The sequence below is a fragment of the Drosophila persimilis genome, unplaced genomic scaffold, assembly GCF_003286085.1.
Source record: "Drosophila persimilis strain 14011-0111.01,24,50 unplaced genomic scaffold, DperRS2 tig00001523-arrow-arrow-pilon, whole genome shotgun sequence".
NCBI lineage: Eukaryota > Metazoa > Arthropoda > Insecta > Diptera > Drosophilidae > Drosophila > Drosophila persimilis.
Window position 1 is genome coordinate 27,151 of NW_020825514.1, and position 19,746 is coordinate 46,896.

A 19,746-nucleotide genomic window follows, 5' to 3' on the forward strand; every position below is an offset into this window, starting at 1 on the left:
GTGATTGCGATACGGAACAAGATACCGTTATAATGGACCGCGATGAGATGGATTCTATCATGGAAGAACTCAATTTTCTACGTGCTGAGCATATTAAATACAAAAAATATATCGAAGCCGTAAACGCAACGCCAAAAACAACACCAAAACCCAAAAAAACGAAACCTGAGGATGTGAAGGAAAGTGAAGGTGCACCGACTACACCCAAAAAATCAAAAAAAGCTAGTGCAAGCAAACAAATTCCCAACACAAAACCCCAACAAACCATACCGGAGGATGTGCAAAATAAGGAATTTCCAAAACTGCCCACAACCAAATCACCAGCTAAGCCAATAAGTATACCGAAAAAGACCGTGATACCCACCAAAAATGGCAATAACGAAAAAGGTCTACCGGTCATAGTAACGTACCAGCAAAACGCCAAAGCCCTAACAACACTCCTGAAGGAATCATCAAAGAAATTTACTCTCAACATCCTAAACAAAAACGTGATACATGTAAAGGTCTTCACATTGGCAGATTTCAACCTAACCAAAGAGTTGTTGAACAAAAACAAAGTGTTGTACTATAGCTTCACGCCTAAGCAAGTTAAGCCACACACAGTGATCTTAAGGAAACTACCACTTGAAGTGTACGATTCTGATGAGGTCAAAACAGCACTAGTTGAGGCCGTGCCTGAGCTAAACATCCTGTCAGTAAAGCCTTACAAGGAAAAGATGTGGATGGTTCAAGTGGAGAAAACTGAAAAAATAAACGAAATATTTAAAGTAACAACACTCCTCAACTGCCGAATTAACATCGAGGGTTTCAAGCCGCACCCAAACGCAATTAAGCAATGTCACAATTGCCAACGGTTCTGCCATGTTGCCAGCAACTGCAAAATGGCATTCCGCTGTGTCAAATGCACAAAAACACATGCTCCAGGGCAATGCACCCTAAAGAAAAAGGAAGACGGCCAAGAAGATACAACACAAAAAACCCAATGCGTGAACTGCTCTGGAAATCATACGGCCAATGCTAAAATCTGCCCAGTACGAATTGAGTACATCAAAAAAATGACCGAAAGGCGAAACCACACCCAAAAAAAAACAAACAAGTCCATCGCAACTGCAGCTGCAACTGTCCAGCTACAAAGCCGAATTGAAAAGGGACGAAGCTACGCCTCAGCAGCCAAAAGCAAGCCGATACCTACACAAGTGAAGGAAAACCCGAGAGCACGCCAAGAAAAGAAACAGGCAAACACCGCAGAAGAAAACGCCGGTTTTTCATTTGAACAACTCAACGGGGACTCTGTGGATGCATTTGGAAAAGATTTGCTTACCTGCTTCGACATCATGCAATCCCTAATTAAGAAATACCCAAACTCCAGCTCGGATAAAAAGGGAAAACAGCAATTGATTCTGGACTTCCTGATCCAAATCGCGCTCAACTAAATGCCAGTAAAAATCATGTTCCAAAACGTCAATGGCATCGTTCAACGGCGTAGGCGAAATGAACTTAACGAACATCTAAACAAACACAGGCCAGATCTGATGCTACTCGCTGAGCACAACCTGAGAAGTACGCACTCAGCCGGATTAACCAACTACCAATTCGTGAGGCAACATGTAGCAAGCTTAGAATCCACGCAGAACAGCACAAGAAGCCCTGGAACAGCAGTAGCCATCTGCTTGAGAAATGGACTCAGTTACGAACGAGTGAAAATCGACCAAATGCAATACATCGAGGCTGTGGCAGTGCAGATTTTCTATACAAACAGACGCAATTTAAGAACTGGATTAATTGCAATCTCACTCTACCTACGCCCCCAGCATCCTCTACTAAGCTCAGACTTGGACATTCTAATGCACTCGCTAGCTCAAATAGAGGATCATGAGCAATTCGTAATCGGATGTGATTTGAACGCGAAACACCCTGCCTGGAATAGGCCCACGTACCGTCCAGAACACATCAACACGTCAGGAATTAGCTTAGAGCGGTGGCTGGCAGACCAACCATTCCTAATTCTCCACCCAACCCAAGAACCCACACGTCCCAATCAGACAGGAGACTCCTCAATAGATTTTTTCCTAACATCATCCTCAACCCCAATAGACTACTCAACATTTACCTACGGCTGCAAAATCATCAAAGACTTCCCATCAGACCACTTTGGAATAACCATAAACATAAATCTAGGACGGAACCGACTAAACTACAACCCACCAAAATCGATACACAATTTTCATAAAATAGACCCGATCCACTGGAACACAATAATTCTACAGAACCTAACACACATTCCAAACACCCAAAACTTAAACACAGCTGACATAGATAACCACGTACATACTCTAACAAATGCAATAGCCAAAGCCCTTGACTCTGATGAGGCAATCCCAAAAATAACCATAAACCCGACTAACCCAAACAATCCGTTCACCCGACTTAGCACCCACTGCCTAAACCTAATCAAAAAAAAACGAAAACTTAGACGCATGCTTTTCCGCCGCCTATCCACCCTTACACCCAACCAACGCAACCAAATCAAAGACACTATAAAAGAACTGGACATACAAATAAACTGTCACATAGAAATTGCAGAGCTGAAAACAATAGAACAAAAACTACGCAAAATTAACCCAAGTAAAATTAGCCAGAAATCACTCCAAACACTCAATCCAAACACCCCACCAAAAGAACAACTAGCTCATGACCTACATTTGACCAACGAGGAAGCAGCTCTAATAGACATAGACCTAAACCTTAGCTCCTCCCAAAATATAACTTCCACTTTTCACAAAATTAATGCCCTGGCGTGGTCCTTTGAAAGAGTCCATAGCCAAAATGAAAACATCACCGACTCAGACCCTGTCCTCAGGGCACACACAATCGCCATCAATGAAACAATAGCCCAAACCACATCCACAACACTAAACTCATACAAAACTACATTCAATATTTCCAGAACAGCAGATGGTAACTGGCCCGAGTCACATGAACGCGGATTCACAAACGCCGAAGAGCTCTTTGAAATACTCAAAATAAAAAACTCAAAGAAGACCATGGGACCGGACGGCACCAGCAACTTTCTGATGAAACACTGCAATATGCCAATACTAAAACATTTAGCAACACTATTCAACCACTGCCTAAACTTAGGATACTTTCCTTCCGAATGGAAGAACAGCAGAATCATCGCCATTCACAAACCTGGATTAAATCCGCACAGCCTCCGAGCATACAGGCCTATTGCTCTACTATCTGCAATAAGTCTGCTGCTGGAGAAAATAATAATGCAACAAATACAGAAGCACATGGACTCACATAGCACGTTGAAAGATACTCAGTATGGCTTCAGAGCGAAATCATCAACCAACCATGCGTTCATCGCAGCAAATGATTTCATCTTTGAGAATTTATCCCACAAACGTGCTACAATAGCCTGTGCTCTGGACTTTGAGAAGGCTTTTGACACAGTCTGGACCAGCGGACTCATTTACAAGATGACCCAATTAAATTTCACCCCAGACATAACAAAAATAGTCCATAATTATTTAACAAACCGCTCATTTCAAGTTAGCAGCCCAGAAGACTCGGATCTGTCCCTTATAAGGTCGATCCCAGCAGGGGTTCCACAAGGTTCACTGCTGGCACCCATCCTCTACAACATCTACCTGGCAGACATGCCCGATTACCAAGTCCCTACCGGCTCAACCACACAAATTAAAGCACTAATCTACGCCGATGATATCCTGCTACTGGCATCTTCCGGTTCAATGGCCATCGCTGAAAGAGAGCTAAACGGGTACCTGAACATACTGTGCCACTACTTCACCAAATGGCATCTCAAACTCAACGCAAGCAAATGCACCAGCTCAATCCTTAAGGGCCCACGATTGGGCTACCTGTACAGGAATGCGAGGAGATTCCAGCCCAGTCTGTTCATCTACGATAGACTGGCAATCAAATACGAAAAGCAGTTCAAGTACCTTGGTGTTGTATACGACGAAAAGCTGAACTTCAAGATACACACAGCAAATGCCCGAAGGAAAGCATGTGCAATGATCCACAAGATCCAACACATATACAAGCCAATATCCTCCAATCAAGGGAACATCAGTCACATCACCAGAATCTGCGCTCTAGCCTACAAAAAACTAATACAACCAGTTCTTATGTACGGCTATGTAGCGTGGATGAACATAAAGACTATCGAGATGGAAGAGCTGCGCCGGTTCGAAAGAAAAATACTTCGCAAATCAATCGGCACTCAAAGCAGAGACTCATTGACGGGCCACTACATACCGAACAAGCGACTTTATAAATTAACAAAAACAACAAGGATAGACAGACTCATGTTCCAAATACTGGAGAAGCTGGTCGAAAGAGATAATACGACACAAACGGAAATACCTGCAAACTACCACACTGAGTTCCTTACCGCCCATCATTTAACCCATCTAATGGAAATGGGCATTATCTATGACGAAGACGAAAACCTCATCTTCCACCACAGAAGACATCGATCTCTAAGTCACGCCGACGGTCTGGTATTCAATACCAGTCAATAAGCCACTCCCCCGACCAACTGTAAATACTGTAAATACTCCCCTCCACTCCACCCTCCTTTACCCAGTAAAATAAGAATAGAATAAGCTTAGCACATAAATTAGCCCATAAGATCTAAACCAAATCAAAAGTAAACTTTATCCAGGTTTTTAACTTAACCATTTTTTCCTGGAAAACACTAAACCACTAGATATTAACTATAACATAACCTAAACTAAAGATAAGATCTCTAATATAATAGTAACCAAAAGACTAGCACCCGGATAAGCTTAAAGCGCAGGGTAAAATTACACACACATAAGATAAAGTAAGCTTGAACTTGTCACTCATGTATCACTATATACCTAAGCAGAAGCTGTGCTACTGTAATATGAAATATGACAATAAATAAACGCTAAAAAAAAAAAAAAACGCGATCGATTATTACAAATTCAGACTTTGAAAGTGAATAGTGAAAATGGCTCGTACCAAGCAGACTGCTCGTAAATCGACTGGTGGCAAGGCGCCGCGCAAACAACTGGCTACCAAGGCCGCACGTAAAAGTGCTCCAGCAACCGGAGGCGTGAAGAAACCTCATCGCTATCGCCCCGGCACTGTTGCCCTCCGTGAAATCCGTCGCTACCAGAAGAGTACCGAGCTGCTGATCCGCAAACTGCCTTTCCAGCGTTTGGTTCGTGAAATCGCTCAGGATTTCAAAACTGACTTGCGTTTCCAGAGCTCGGCAGTAATGGCACTCCAGGAAGCTAGCGAAGCCTATCTGGTCGGTCTCTTCGAAGATACCAACTTGTGCGCCATCCATGCCAAGCGTGTCACAATCATGCCCAAGGACATCCAACTGGCCAGACGTATCCGTGGCGAGCGTGCTTAAGTTGATATTTCTTCGTCAGGCGCATATAAATTTCATACAAATCGGTCCTTTTCAGGACCACAAAATAATTTTCAATGAGATTTTTTATTTCTGCATACTCGTACTATTTTTCCCAAATAAAATATTTGTAATTTTGTCTTTGCTTTGTGCTAGAGCGTTGGTTTAGATACAAAACAGAATTGGATTGGGAGAATACCGTATACGATCCGTATTAAATGTATAGTTAGACGAATGTTTTGACATCTTCTGGTTTTTCATTCAAGAATTTTGCTGATTGTAAGAATTCTAAAAGGCGGACAACATTTGTGTAGGGTTAAATTGCGGCGACACATATAATTTCTATGTATTTGGGAAAGAAAAATATATTTTTGTTGCGAGGTGATAAACCTATCAGAAACAAACAGATAGACCTGTGGAACTAGAATAGAATACAAACCCTTTTAACGCAATTTTAGATTTTTCCAATGACCAATAAATTGCATTTGATATTTTTCGAATCTACTACTGGTATACTAGTATGCAATAATTGGTCGTTATAAATGAAAATATATGAAAATCTTCAACAAAAGTAAATGAAATATGTTCTTAAGATTCGTATAAATTGGTATAGACAATAAAATTTACGTAAAATTTATTTTTTCGATTTTTACTTTGAGATGAACTTAATTTGTAGTGCTATGTGGGTAAGAAAGTATGTTATTTATGGGTAAATATTGGCAAAAATGGATCAGAAATAATATAAAATTGAAAATCGTGTTCATTTCCTTAAGAAAAATGGTTTTAAACAATATATTTTTAAGCATTTATATTTTTTGACCCCTAAATTCAATGTTGAACATATCCAGAAAGTGGTCTTTTTGTACCTAATAGGGTTATCTTCAAAACGATTTTAAAATACCATACTAAACGATATGTGAATATATGTTTATTGTCTCTTAAAGTAAATTAATCAAATTTTATGTTTAAAAAAAAAGTTTATCAAAATGAGCCAGCATTGTTATTTATTAATATCATTGAATCCAAAATATAAGAGTTGGATAACTAGTTGTCAAAGTTTGCACAATTATTAAAAATCGATGATGGACGATATTCACAAAATAAATGATTTACAGTAATATTTGAAATATTTAACAATATGAATCAATGAAAATATATTTCAATTATTTAATAGTTATATATAGAAAAGCAAATATAAGCCAGACGTTCAATGAAACTTCTAACAAACAAATCACCAATGCTAAAATCATCTTCGTACTACCCTTCTACTCGCTTCTCATTCGAACGAGGGACCATAGCCCAGGTCCACAACGGCGTTTTTTCATTGAAAAGTGTAATTTTGTAAAGAATAATGTCTGATTCTGCAGTTGCAACATCCGCGTCTCCAGTGGCTGCTCCACCAGTACCAGCGGAGAAGAAGGTGGCCGCCAAAAAGGCATCTGGATCCGCTGCTGCTACTGCAAAGGCAAAGAAGCCCACAGCTCCACCATCGCATCCCCCAACTCAGCAAATGGTTGACGCTTCGATTAAGAGCTTGAAGGAACGTGGCGGCTCATCGCTTTTGGCAATCAAGAAATATATTACTGCCGAATACAAATGCGATGCCCAGAAACTGGCCCCATTTATCAAGAAGTACTTGAAGTCGGCCGTTGCCAATGGAAAGCTGATCCAAACAAAGGGAAAGGGTGCATCTGGTTCGTTTAAGCTGTCGGCTTCCGCCAAAAAGGAGCCTAAGCCAAAGGTTGCATCTGTCGAGAAGAAAGTTAAAAGTAAGAAGGTGGCGTCATCGTCGTCGGCGGCAACCAAGAAGACAGCAAGCCCTAAAAAAGCAGCCGCTGCCGGTGACAAGAAACTAAAGGTGAAGAAGTCAGTCGCCACCAAGAAGACCGCCGAGAAGAAGAAAACTGAGAAGGCAAAGGCTAAGGATGCGAAGAAAACTGGAACCGTGAAGGCGAAGCCAACAGCGACAAAGGCCAAGTCGAGCCCAGCAAAACCAAAGCCAAAGCCAAAAGCAAAGGCTGTAGCTGCAGCGGCATCTGTCAAGCCCAAGAAGACAACGAAGAAGCCAGCAGCTCCCGCCACTGTAAAGAAGCCGAAAGCCAAGACGACGGCGGCCAAAAAGTAAAGTGTGAAACTGTACACGTTGGTGTACAAGGTCGCATTCGAAATTTTAGATGTATCCGTCTGAAATTGATTTAAACAAGCCCTTTTCAGGGCTACAAAACTATATTCAAAAGAGATACAAATTATCGAGCCTTGTCTTGCATACATACGAGTATGCTACAGATATATTGTATATTTAGCATCCAGTTCAAACGTTATTCAAAGAGTTATTCGGAATGAATTTTTCCCGAACCGAATCAAATACGTACATATGTATGAAAAACCGTTCACACAGACGCTGTATCTCAGAGGTCGGCAATTGAATAAAATTGTTATTGTATTGTGCATATATTTCTTGCATATCGATGAAATTATATATTGAAAATGGAATTTCTTTGGAAGAACATTTTGTGGCCCTGAAAAGGGCCTTTTTGGGTTTTGTTCGAAACCAATTTACTTGGAGCTGGTGTACTTGGTGACAGCCTTGGTTCCCTCACTAACAGCGTGCTTGGCCAGCTCTCCCGGCAGCAGCAGGCGCACAGCCGTTTGGATTTCCCGACTGGTGATGGTTGAGCGCTTGTTGTAATGAGCCAAGCGAGACGCCTCGGCAGCAATGCGCTCGAAGATGTCATTTACAAAGCTGTTCATGATGCTCATCGCTTTCGACGAAATACCAGTGTCAGGATGGACTTGCTTCAGAACTTTGTAAATATAGATGGCATAGCTCTCCTTCCTCTTGCGCTTCTTCTTCTTGTCGTTCTTGGTGATGTTCTTCTGAGCCTTTCCAGCCTTTTTGGCTGCCTTTCCACTAGTCTTGGGAGGCATTTTTCACTTCACTTTATGTAAAACACTTAATGTGTTTGAACGGACTGGGCTCAGAATCTTATAGTTTTATTCGAGTAGTCTGTTCAGGTTTAACATACATTTCGTAGCGGGCGAAAACCCACCCCTTGGTTGAGCGCTCATGCAGTCGGAAAAGGTATAAATATGGCGTTCTGTGGCGTTGGACAACATTCGTGTGTGAACAGTGAAAAAGCAAAGGAATCTATTAACATGTCTGGTCGTGGTAAAGGTGGCAAAGTGAAGGGAAAGGCAAAGTCTCGGTCGAACCGTGCTGGTCTTCAGTTCCCTGTTGGTCGTATTCATCGTCTACTTCGCAAGGGCAACTATGCCGAGCGTGTCGGTGCCGGCGCTCCCGTTTACCTGGCTGCCGTGATGGAATACTTGGCCGCTGAAGTTCTCGAGTTGGCTGGCAATGCTGCCCGTGATAACAAGAAGACGAGAATTATCCCTCGCCATCTGCAGCTGGCCATCCGCAACGATGAGGAGTTGAACAAACTGCTCTCAGGCGTCACCATTGCTCAGGGTGGTGTGTTGCCCAACATCCAGGCCGTTCTGCTGCCCAAGAAGACCGAGAAGAAGGCATAAATGTTCCAATAGCAAAAACAATTTACATTCTTGTACAATATATAAACCAAAACGTCCTTTTCAGGACGACCAAACTATGTCAAAAGAATTAAGAGAATTTTCATAATTTATTATCATTCATTATTATCAGTTGAAATAAAATGCACATATTTGTGTTTTTTTGGTACAGGGCCTAAAAGAAAGTACAGTTGCGTCCGACGCATCTGAACAACGGATGAAATTCAATGTTTGCTTGCCAAGAAAGAACCCAAATTTTACCTACCTACCCAAGTTTATCTACGAGAATACTTTCGATCAAAAAGTTCCCATCTTGGAAAGATGGCTGAACTTTTAGACTGAAAGAAAGAAAAACACTATATGCAGCGCACATACATACAGCTGCGCCGAAAAAAATAGCACCAGGGGACTAATGTTTCTATATTGACGGATTTAGCTTAAACAATGGTTCTAATGAACGTTGTTAAGACTAATATGTAAACTTTAAGGTATAATTTATCGAATCCCAGAGCACTGGTATGATTTGCAAGCTCCAAATGAAAAAATTTGAAAAGAGAAGAATTTTATCAGAAATTTGGGCACCAACAAAATAGCACCAATTTACAAGGAAATCGAAAAACTATAAAATACAAGGAAACTTTCCAAATTTTTTTGTAAAAAATGTTACTTAGTTGTATTCAAAGGTTGGCGTTTTGTTGTAAAACCTTTGACAGCAACAACAGCAGCTCAGCATATTGGCATTAAAGCTCACCTCATTTTCGCATCTTTTCCTTGGGATATTGATCCACGAACCATGCAGAATACCCCAAACATATTTAATGTTCTTTGATTCCGCATTAGAAACATATTTTTTAGCTTGACCCAAAACATTAGCAATGGGGTTCAAGTCTGGAGACTGAACAGGCCAATCTATTGCACTAAGTGAATTGTGCTCGAACCACTTTCGAGCTCTCTTTCTAGATCGTTTTGGGTCATTTTCCTGCTGGAAGACACAAAACAAGTCTATTTCGTATTCTGCATAAAGCAGAATCACTGTTTCTTTGGTATTGACATAGACATGTTGATCCATAATGGGGTTGTGCCATATATTGGGTCACCTGCCTAGTACGAAAATCATGCCCATACGATTTTTCTTGCTTTTCTATGTCTAATGAATTTACATGTGAGTCAGGGGGTTGTATTCTGCATTCGGTAGTCGTTTCACACAAGAACAAGACCCTTTTACACCAAAAAATAAATTTTGGCTTTAGTCGGACCACAGGATGTTTCTCCATTTTCGTTGGCCCAACCTCAGTGCTATTTTGCATACCAAACTTTTTTTTGCCCTATGCCTTTCCGTGAAAAGTGAAATTTTCCTCGTACTACGAGTACCCATTTTACGTTCTTGTATACAAGATCTAACTTTCCTGGTACTTGACGATTTTTTAAGATCCTTGCTTTAGCTCTGTGGCCGACTTAAATGGGTCCTCCTTGCTCTCACGAACCAGTAGTTTTAGCAGAAATGGGGATATCGCGGCCTTTCTTGCACGTGATTCTTGTTGGAAACATATTTAAAAGCATTGCTAATCATTTCTTTTGAACAACCGACAATTTGCCCCACCTTAGCATAGGTCCTGCCTTCTGAAATGAAAGTTTTGATCCTTTGGCTTTTTTCTTCACTTTAGTGCTTTCCAAGACCCATAACTACTTAAATTTTGTAACTTTCTTGTCACAATCACCTAAAGCCACCGATTTTTAATTCAATCAAGAACTTAAAATATTAAGAAGCTCCGAAAAGTAGAAGCTTTTACTTAAAACAGTTACTGGTGCTATTTTTGTTGGTGCTCTATTTCGCTCTCCTTTCGCAAAATTGCCTAATGTTATAAGAACCGTTAGAATTGAGAGATGAAGAACAATCCTCTCAGAGAGGAGACATATAAAGCTACATTATATTGCAGTAAAGTCCAGAAAATGTTGGACAGTGGTCTTGTTTTGAAGGAATAAAGACGGTCGTCCCTACTGGTGCTATTTTTTTCGGCGCCACTGTATGTATGTACATAGTAGATGGGAATTGCGTATTGCAATCAATGACTCGACAATCAATTAATTTTTTCTTTCATTATTCTGCTTTTACTTCACTATTATCAAGTACGATTCATGATTTTGAAAATATGTCTCTCTTCTAGATTATTTGTGGTCCTGAAAAGGACCGATTGTTTAATTTATGGTTACTTTTGAACTGCAGACTATACAGATTTTCTTAACCGCCGAAACCGTACAGCGTGCGGCCTTGTCTCTTCAGAGCATACACAACATCCATGGCTGTGACTGTCTTCCTCTTGGCATGTTCGGTGTAGGTGACGGCATCACGGATAACGTTTTCCAAAAACACTTTCAGCACTCCACGAGTTTCCTCGTAGATGAGTCCCGAGATACGTTTTACACCGCCACGACGAGCTAAACGGCGGATAGCGGGCTTCGTGATACCCTGGATGTTATCACGAAGAACCTTGCGATGACGCTTAGCGCCTCCCTTTCCCAAGCCTTTGCCACCTTTACCACGACCAGTCATTTTCTTTCACTATGTTGTTTCACTTTACGACACGAAGAACGAATGCCATCCACATTTTGTATCGCTTGTATTTATACAAAACACCATCAAAACACGAGTGAGTCCGAATGATATGTGCATCTCGCTCGTGAAATGAAATAGCATGCTTCGGCAACTCTCTCGTTTCAACCCTCCACCAGAAGAATGCTTTATAAGTAAGTGGCGGGATGCGCGATCGATTATTACAAATTCAGACTTTGAAAGTGAATAGTGAAAATGGCTCGTACCAAGCAGACTGCTCGTAAATCGACTGGTGGCAAGGCGCCGCGCAAACAACTGGCTACCAAGGCCGCACGTAAAAGTGCTCCAGCAACCGGAGGCGTGAAGAAACCTCATCGCTATCGCCCCGGCACTGTTGCCCTCCGTGAAATCCGTCGCTACCAGAAGAGTACCGAGCTGCTGATCCGCAAACTGCCTTTCCAGCGTTTGGTTCGTGAAATCGCTCAGGATTTCAAAACTGACTTGCGTTTCCAGAGCTCGGCAGTAATGGCACTCCAGGAAGCTAGCGAAGCCTATCTGGTCGGCCTCTTCGAAGATACCAACTTGTGCGCCATCCATGCCAAGCGTGTCACAATCATGCCCAAGGACATCCAACTGGCCAGACGTATCCGTGGCGAGCGTGCTTAAGTTGATATTTCTTCGTCAGGCGCATATAAATTTCATACAAATCGGTCCTTTTCAGGACCACAAAATAATTTTCAATGAGATTTTTTATTTCTGCATACTCGTACTATTTTTCCCAAATAAAATATTTGTAATTTTGTCTTTGCTTTGTGCTAGAGCGTTGGTTTAGATACAAAACAGAATTGGATTGGGAGAATACCGTATACGATCCGTATTAAATGTATAGTTAGACGAATGTTTTGACATCTTCTGGTTTTTCATTCAAGAATTTTGCTGATTGTAAGAATTCTAAAAGGCGGACAACATTTGTGTAGGGTTAAATTGCGGCGACACATATAATTTCTATGTATTTGGGAAAGAAAAATATATTTTTGTTGCGAGGTGATAAACCTATCAGAAACAAACAGATAGACCTGTGGAACTAGAATAGAATACAAACCCTTTTAACGCAATTTTAGATTTTTCCAATGACCAATAAATTGCATTTGATATTTTTCGAATCTACTACTGGTATACTAGTATGCAATAATTGGTCGTTATAAATGAAAATATATGAAAATCTTCAACAAAAGTAAATGAAATATGTTCTTAAGATTCGTATAAATTGGTATAGACAATAAAATTTACGTAAAATTTATTTTTTCGATTTTTACTTTGAGATGAACTTAATTTGTAGTGCTATGTGGGTAAGAAAGTATGTTATTTATGGGTAAATATTGGCAAAAAATGGATCAGAAATAATATAAAATTGAAAATCGTGTTCATTTCCTTAAGAAAAATGGTTTTAAACAATATATTTTTAAGCATTTATATTTTTTGACCCCTAAATTCAATGTTGAACATATCCAGAAAGTGGTCTTTTTGTACCTAATAGGGTTATCTTCAAAACGATTTTAAAATACCATACTAAACGATATGTGAATATATGTTTATTGTCTCTTAAAGTAAATTAATCAAATTTTATGTTTAAAAAAAAAGTTTATCAAAATGAGCCAGCATTGTTATTTATTAATATCATTGAATCCAAAATATAAGAGTTGGATAACTAGTTGTCAAAGTTTGCACAATTATTAAAAATCGATGATGGACGATATTCACAAAATAAATGATTTACAGTAATATTTGAAATATTTAACAATATGAATCAATGAAAATATATTTCAATTATTTAATAGTTATATATAGAAAAGCAAAAATAAGCCAGACGTTCAATGAAACTTCTAACAAACAAATCACCAATGCTAAAATCATCTTCGTACTACCCTTCTACTCGCTTCTCATTCGAACGAGGGACCATAGCCCAGGTCCACAACGGCGTTTTTTCATTGAAAAGTGTAATTTTGTAAAGAATAATGTCTGATTCTGCAGTTGCAACATCCGCGTCTCCAGTGGCTGCTCCACCAGTACCAGCGGAGAAGAAGGTGGCCGCCAAAAAGGCATCTGGATCCGCTGCTGCTACTGCAAAGGCAAAGAAGCCCACAGCTCCACCATCGCATCCCCCAACTCAGCAAATGGTTGACGCTTCGATTAAGAGCTTGAAGGAACGTGGCGGCTCATCGCTTTTGGCAATCAAGAAATATATTACTGCCGAATACAAATGCGATGCCCAGAAACTGGCCCCATTTATCAAGAAGTACTTGAAGTCGGCCGTTGCCAATGGAAAGCTGATCCAAACAAAGGGAAAGGGTGCATCTGGTTCGTTTAAGCTGTCGGCTTCCGCCAAAAAGGAGCCTAAGCCAAAGGTTGCATCTGTCGAGAAGAAAGTTAAAAGTAAGAAGGTGGCGTCATCGTCGTCGGCGGCAACCAAGAAGACAGCAAGCCCTAAAAAAGCAGCCGCTGCCGGTGACAAGAAACTAAAGGTGAAGAAGTCAGTCGCCACCAAGAAGACCGCCGAGAAGAAGAAAACTGAGAAGGCAAAGGCTAAGGATGCGAAGAAAACTGGAACCGTGAAGGCGAAGCCAACAGCGACAAAGGCCAAGTCGAGCCCAGCAAAACCAAAGCCAAAGCCAAAAGCAAAGGCTGTAGCTGCAGCGGCATCTGTCAAGCCCAAGAAGACAACGAAGAAGCCAGCAGCTCCCGCCACTGTAAAGAAGCCGAAAGCCAAGACGACGGCGGCCAAAAAGTAAAGTGTGAAACTGTACACGTTGGTGTACAAGGTCGCATTCGAAATTTTAGATGTATCCGTCTGAAATTGATTTAAACAAGCCCTTTTCAGGGCTACAAAACTATATTCAAAAGAGATACAAATTATCGAGCCTTGTCTTGCATACATACGAGTATGCTACAGATATATTGTATATTTAGCATCCAGTTCAAACGTTATTCAAAGAGTTATTCGGAATGAATTTTTCCCGAACCGAATCAAATACGTACATATGTATGAAAAACCGTTCACACAGACGCTGTATCTCAGAGGTCGGCAATTGAATAAAATTGTTATTGTATTGTGCATATATTTCTTGCATATCGATGAAATTATATATTGAAAATGGAATTTCTTTGGAAGAACATTTTGTGGCCCTGAAAAGGGCCTTTTTGGGTTTTGTTCGAAACCAATTTACTTGGAGCTGGTGTACTTGGTGACAGCCTTGGTTCCCTCACTAACAGCGTGCTTGGCCAGCTCTCCCGGCAGCAGCAGGCGCACAGCCGTTTGGATTTCCCGACTGGTGATGGTTGAGCGCTTGTTGTAATGAGCCAAGCGAGACGCCTCGGCAGCAATGCGCTCGAAGATGTCATTTACAAAGCTGTTCATGATGCTCATCGCTTTCGACGAAATACCAGTGTCAGGATGGACTTGCTTCAGAACTTTGTAAATATAGATGGCATAGCTCTCCTTCCTCTTGCGCTTCTTCTTCTTGTCGTTCTTGGTGATGTTCTTCTGAGCCTTTCCAGCCTTTTTGGCTGCCTTTCCACTAGTCTTGGGAGGCATTTTTCACTTCACTTTATGTAAAACACTTAATGTGTTTGAACGGACTGGGCTCAGAATCTTATAGTTTTATTCGAGTAGTCTGTTCAGGTTTAACATACATTTCGTAGCGGGCGAAAACCCACCCCTTGGTTGAGCGCTCATGCAGTCGGAAAAGGTATAAATATGGCGTTCTGTGGCGTTTGACAACATTCGTGTGTGAACAGTGAAAAAGCAAAGGAATCTATTAACATGTCTGGTCGTGGTAAAGGTGGCAAAGTGAAGGGAAAGGCAAAGTCTCGGTCGAACCGTGCTGGTCTTCAGTTCCCTGTTGGTCGTATTCATCGTCTACTTCGCAAGGGCAACTATGCCGAGCGTGTCGGTGCCGGCGCTCCCGTTTACCTGGCTGCCGTGATGGAATACTTGGCCGCTGAAGTTCTCGAGTTGGCTGGCAATGCTGCCCGTGATAACAAGAAGACGAGAATTATCCCTCGCCATCTGCAGCTGGCCATCCGCAACGATGAGGAGTTGAACAAACTGCTCTCAGGCGTCACCATTGCTCAGGGTGGTGTGTTGCCCAACATCCAGGCCGTTCTGCTGCCCAAGAAGACCGAGAAGAAGGCATAAATGTTCCAATAGGAAAAACAATTTACATTCTTGTACAATATATAAACCAAAACGTCCTTTTCAGGACGACCAAACTATGACAAAAGAATTAAGAGAATTTTCATAATTTATTATCATTCATTATTATCAGTTGAAATAAAATGCACATATTTGTGTTTTTTTGGTACAGGGCCTAAAAGAAAGTACAGTTGCGTCCGACTCATCTGAACAACGGATGAAATTCAATGTTTGCTTGCCAAGAAAGAACCCAAATTTTACCTACCTACCCAAGTTTATCTACGAGAATACTTTCGACCAAAAAGTTCCCATCTTGGAAAGATGGCTGAACTTTTAGACTGAAAGAAAGAAAAACACTATATGCAGCGCACATACATATGTATGTACATAGTAGATGGGAATTGCGTATTGCAATCAATGACTCGACAATCAATTAATTTTTTCTTTCATTATTCTGCTTTTACTTCACTATTATCAAGTACGATTCATGATTTTGAAAATATGTCTCTCTTCTAGATTATTTTGTGGTCCTGAAAAGGACCGATTGTTTAATTTATGGTTACTTTTGAACTGCAGACTATACAGATTTTCTTAACCGCCGAAACCGTACAGCGTGCGGCCTTGTCTCTTCAGAGCATACACAACATCCATGGCTGTGACTGTCTTCCTCTTGGCATGTTCGGTGTAGGTGACGGCATCACGGATAACGTTTTCCAAAAACACTTTCAGCACTCCACGAGTTTCCTCGTAGATGAGTCCCGAGATACGTTTTACACCGCCACGACGAGCTAAACGGCGGATAGCGGGCTTCGTGATACCCTGGATGTTATCACGAAGAACCTTGCGATGACGCTTAGCGCCTCCCTTTCCCAAGCCTTTGCCACCTTTACCACGACCAGTCATTTTCTTTCACTATGTTGTTTCACTTTACGACACGAAGAACGAATGCCATCCACATTTTGTATCGCTTGTATTTATACAAAACACCATCAAAACACGAGTGAGTCCGAATGATATGTGCATCTCGCTCGTGAAATGAAATAGCATGCTTTGGCAACTCTCTCGTTTCAACCCTCCACCAGAAGAATGCTTTATAAGTAAGTGGCGGGATGCGCGATCGATTATTACAAATTCAGACTTTGAAAGTGAATAGTGAAAATGGCTCGTACCAAGTGTGAACAGTGATAAAGAAAACAGTGCCTGGTCGTGGTAAAGGTGGCCAAGTGAAGTGAAGGACTACAAGGACTAAGTGAATTGACGTGATCAAAGTGTAACAAGTGTAACAAGTCAGAAAATCGCATATATTGCACCTCTAAAATCTGAACTTTTTAAAAATAGTGAGCAGACATTGTGCAACTAAAACCAATATACTGCTAGAAGCAGAGTGCCTCTACATATGTGATATGCCGGAGAAAGGAGGCTGCAGTGTGGAAAAAGCGAACAAAATGGCAGCACATTCGGCAATCAGTGACGATGTTAGGCTCGTTGACGAGGCAATGGAAGCTGAATATGATAACGTGAAAAGGACCAGAGCAGAATTATCAACCTCTGACAGTGATTGCGAAAGTGATCTAATAAGTGATTGCGATACGGAACAAGATACCGTTATAATGGACCGCGATGAGATGGATTCTATCATGGAAGAACTCAATTTTCTACGTGCTGAGCATATTAAATACAAAAAATATATCGAAGCCGTAAACGCAACGCCAAAAACAACACCAAAACCCAAAAAAACGAAACCTGAGGATGTGAAGGAAAGTGAAGGTGCACCGACTACACCCAAAAAATCAAAAAAAGCTAGTGCAAGCAAACAAATTCCCAACACAAAACCCCAACAAACCATACCGGAGGATGTGCAAAATAAGGAATTTCCAAAACTGCCCACAACCAAATCACCAGCTAAGCCAATAAGTATACCGAAAAGACCGTGATACCCACCAAAAATGGCAATAACGAAAAAGGTCTACCGGTCATAGTAACGTACCAGCAAAACGCCAAAGCCCTAACAACACTCCTGAAGGAATCATCAAAGAAATTTACTCTCAACATCCTAAACAAAAACGTGATACATGTAAAGGTCTTCACATTGGCAGATTTCAACCTAACCAAAGAGTTGTTGAACAAAAACAAAGTGTTGTACTATAGCTTCACGCCTAAGCAAGTTAAGCCACACACAGTGATCTTAAGGAAACTACCACTTGAAGTGTACGATTCTGATGAGGTCAAAACAGCACTAGTTGAGGCCGTGCCTGAGCTAAACATCCTGTCAGTAAAGCCTTACAAGGAAAAGATGTGGATGGTTCAAGTGGAGAAAACTGAAAAAATAAACGAAATATTTAAAGTAACAACACTCCTCAACTGCCGAATTAACATCGAGGGTTTCAAGCCGCACCCAAACGCAATTAAGCAATGTCACAATTGCCAACGGTTCTGCCATGTTGCCAGCAACTGCAAAATGGCATTCCGCTGTGTCAAATGCACAAAAACACATGCTCCAGGGCAATGCACCCTAAAGAAAAAGGAAGACGGCCAAGAAGATACAACACAAAAAACCCAATGCGTGAACTGCTCTGGAAATCATACGGCCAATGCTAAAATCTGCCCAGTACGAATTGAGTACATCAAAAAAATGACCGAAAGGCGAAACCACACCCAAAAAAAAACAAACAAGTCCATCGCAACTGCAGCTGCAACTGTCCAGCTACAAAGCCGAATTGAAAAGGGACGAAGCTACGCCTCAGCAGCCAAAAGCAAGCCGATACCTACACAAGTGAAGGAAAACCCGAGAGCACGCCAAGAAAAGAAACAGGCAAACACCGCAGAAGAAAACGCCGGTTTTTCATTTGAACAACTCAACGGGGACTCTGTGGATGCATTTGGAAAAGATTTGCTTACCTGCTTCGACATCATGCAATCCCTAATTAAGAAATACCCAAACTCCAGCTCGGATAAAAAGGGAAAACAGCAATTGATTCTGGACTTCCTGATCCAAATCGCGCTCAACTAAATGCCAGTAAAAATCATGTTCCAAAACGTCAATGGCATCGTTCAACGGCGTAGGCGAAATGAACTTAACGAACATCTAAACAAACCACAGGCCAGATCTGATGCTACTCGCTGAGCACAACCTGAGAAGTACGCACTCAGCCGGATTAACCAACTACCAATTCGTGAGGCAACATGTAGCAAGCTTAGAATCCACGCAGAACAGCACAAGAAGCCCTGGAACAGCAGTAGCCATCTGCTTGAGAAATGGACTCAGTTTACGAACGAGTGAAAATCGACCAAATGCAATACATCGAGGCTGTGGCAGTGCAGATTTTCTATACAAACAGACGCAATTTAAGAACTGGATTAATTGCAATCTCACTCTACCTACGCCCCCAGCATCCTCTACTAAGCTCAGACTTGGACATTCTAATGCACTCGCTAGCTCAAATAGAGGATCATGAGCAATTCGTAATCGGATGTGATTTGAACGCGAAACAACCCTGCCTGGAATAGGCCCACGTACCGTCCAGAACACATCAACACGTCAGGAATTAGCTTAGAGCGGTGGCTGGCAGACCAACCATTCCTAATTCTCCACCCAACCCAAGAACCCACACGGCCCAATCAGACAGGAGACTCCTCAATAGATTTTTCCTAACATCATCCCAACCCCAATAGACTACTCAACATTTACCTACGGCTGCAAAATCATCAAAGACTTCCCATCAGACCACTTTGGAATAACCATAAACATAAATCTAGGACGGAACCGACTAAACTACAACCCACCAAAATCGATACACAATTTTCATAAAATAGACCCGATCCACTGGAACACAATAATTCTACAGAACCTAACACACATTCCAAACACCCAAAACTTAAACACAGCTGACATAGATAAACCACGTACATACTCTAACAAATGCAATAGCCAAAGCCCTTGACTCTGATGAGGCAATCCCAAAAATAACCATAAACCCGACTAACCCAAACAATCCGTTCACCCGACTTAGCACCCACTGCCTAAACCTAATCAAAAAAAACGAAAACTTAGACGCATGC

General features: G+C 41.3%; 9 protein-coding genes across 9 annotated transcripts; 5 read left to right on the plus strand and 4 right to left on the minus strand.

The window, feature by feature from the left end:
* The first annotated feature begins 4,996 nt into the window (after positions 1-4,996).
* On the plus strand, positions 4,997-12,218 carry LOC6587474. Its single transcript, XM_026994235.1, has 4 exons — positions 4,997-5,417; positions 6,784-7,282; positions 8,548-8,888; positions 11,746-12,218. Exons 1-4 carry the CDS (start codon positions 5,009-5,011, stop codon positions 12,159-12,161), a joined length of 1,665 nt encoding a protein of 554 aa, XP_026850036.1. The 5' UTR covers positions 4,997-5,008; the 3' UTR covers positions 12,162-12,218.
* LOC113567026 (histone H1-like) lies at positions 6,757-7,631 on the plus strand. Its single transcript, XM_026994236.1, has one exon. The coding sequence runs from the start codon at positions 6,768-6,770 to the stop codon at positions 7,539-7,541; it is 774 nt and encodes a 257-aa protein (XP_026850037.1). The 5' UTR covers positions 6,757-6,767; the 3' UTR covers positions 7,542-7,631.
* Positions 7,935-8,355, minus strand: LOC6587387 (histone H2B). Its single transcript, XM_002013091.2, has one exon. It carries the CDS (start codon positions 8,342-8,344, stop codon positions 7,973-7,975), a length of 372 nt encoding a protein of 123 aa, XP_002013127.1. The 5' UTR covers positions 8,345-8,355; the 3' UTR covers positions 7,935-7,972.
* LOC113567028 (histone H2A) lies at positions 8,548-9,011 on the plus strand. Its single transcript, XM_026994238.1, has one exon. It carries the CDS (start codon positions 8,573-8,575, stop codon positions 8,945-8,947), a length of 375 nt encoding a protein of 124 aa, XP_026850039.1. The 5' UTR covers positions 8,548-8,572; the 3' UTR covers positions 8,948-9,011.
* LOC6587285 (histone H4) lies at positions 11,121-11,525 on the minus strand. The gene has a single exon (XM_002013098.2). The coding sequence runs from the start codon at positions 11,493-11,495 to the stop codon at positions 11,184-11,186; it is 312 nt and encodes a 103-aa protein (XP_002013134.1). The 5' UTR covers positions 11,496-11,525; the 3' UTR covers positions 11,121-11,183.
* A 1,281-nt stretch (positions 12,219-13,499) lies between the features above and the next one.
* Positions 13,500-14,374, plus strand: LOC113567027 (histone H1-like). Its single transcript, XM_026994237.1, has one exon. It carries the CDS (start codon positions 13,511-13,513, stop codon positions 14,282-14,284), a length of 774 nt encoding a protein of 257 aa, XP_026850038.1. The 5' UTR covers positions 13,500-13,510; the 3' UTR covers positions 14,285-14,374.
* A 303-nt stretch (positions 14,375-14,677) lies between these two features.
* On the minus strand, positions 14,678-15,098 carry LOC113567029 (histone H2B). The gene has a single exon (XM_026994240.1). It carries the CDS (start codon positions 15,085-15,087, stop codon positions 14,716-14,718), a length of 372 nt encoding a protein of 123 aa, XP_026850041.1. The 5' UTR covers positions 15,088-15,098; the 3' UTR covers positions 14,678-14,715.
* A 191-nt stretch (positions 15,099-15,289) lies between these two features.
* LOC6588461 (histone H2A) lies at positions 15,290-15,702 on the plus strand. Its single transcript, XM_002013102.2, has one exon. It carries the CDS (start codon positions 15,316-15,318, stop codon positions 15,688-15,690), a length of 375 nt encoding a protein of 124 aa, XP_002013138.1. The 5' UTR covers positions 15,290-15,315; the 3' UTR covers positions 15,691-15,702.
* Positions 15,703-16,215: 513 nt separating this feature from the next.
* Positions 16,216-16,620, minus strand: LOC6588606 (histone H4). Its single transcript, XM_002013103.2, has one exon. It carries the CDS (start codon positions 16,588-16,590, stop codon positions 16,279-16,281), a length of 312 nt encoding a protein of 103 aa, XP_002013139.1. The 5' UTR covers positions 16,591-16,620; the 3' UTR covers positions 16,216-16,278.
* Between the last annotated feature and the right edge of the window lie 3,126 nt (positions 16,621-19,746).

Bases quoted from the DNA above. Each gene is read 5' to 3' on its own strand.
- LOC6587474 (XM_026994235.1), top strand. From the start codon at position 5,009: ATGGCTCGTACCAAGCAGACTGCTCGTAAATCGACTGGTGGCAAGGCG. The intron at 5,418-6,783 runs AAGTTGATATTT...CTGATTCTGCAG, and splicing joins TATCCGTGGCGAGCGTGCTT to TTGCAACATCCGCGTCTCCA. The intron at 8,889-11,745 runs GTGTGTTGCCCA...GAAAGTGAATAG, and splicing joins CGTCACCATTGCTCAGGGTG to TGAAAATGGCTCGTACCAAG.
- LOC113567026 (XM_026994236.1), top strand. From the start codon at position 6,768: ATGTCTGATTCTGCAGTTGCAACATCCGCGTCTCCAGTGGCTGCTCCA.
- LOC6587387 (XM_002013091.2), bottom strand. From the start codon at position 8,344: ATGCCTCCCAAGACTAGTGGAAAGGCAGCCAAAAAGGCTGGAAAGGCT.
- LOC113567028 (XM_026994238.1), top strand. From the start codon at position 8,573: ATGTCTGGTCGTGGTAAAGGTGGCAAAGTGAAGGGAAAGGCAAAGTCT.
- LOC6587285 (XM_002013098.2), bottom strand. From the start codon at position 11,495: ATGACTGGTCGTGGTAAAGGTGGCAAAGGCTTGGGAAAGGGAGGCGCT.
- LOC113567027 (XM_026994237.1), top strand. From the start codon at position 13,511: ATGTCTGATTCTGCAGTTGCAACATCCGCGTCTCCAGTGGCTGCTCCA.
- LOC113567029 (XM_026994240.1), bottom strand. From the start codon at position 15,087: ATGCCTCCCAAGACTAGTGGAAAGGCAGCCAAAAAGGCTGGAAAGGCT.
- LOC6588461 (XM_002013102.2), top strand. From the start codon at position 15,316: ATGTCTGGTCGTGGTAAAGGTGGCAAAGTGAAGGGAAAGGCAAAGTCT.
- LOC6588606 (XM_002013103.2), bottom strand. From the start codon at position 16,590: ATGACTGGTCGTGGTAAAGGTGGCAAAGGCTTGGGAAAGGGAGGCGCT.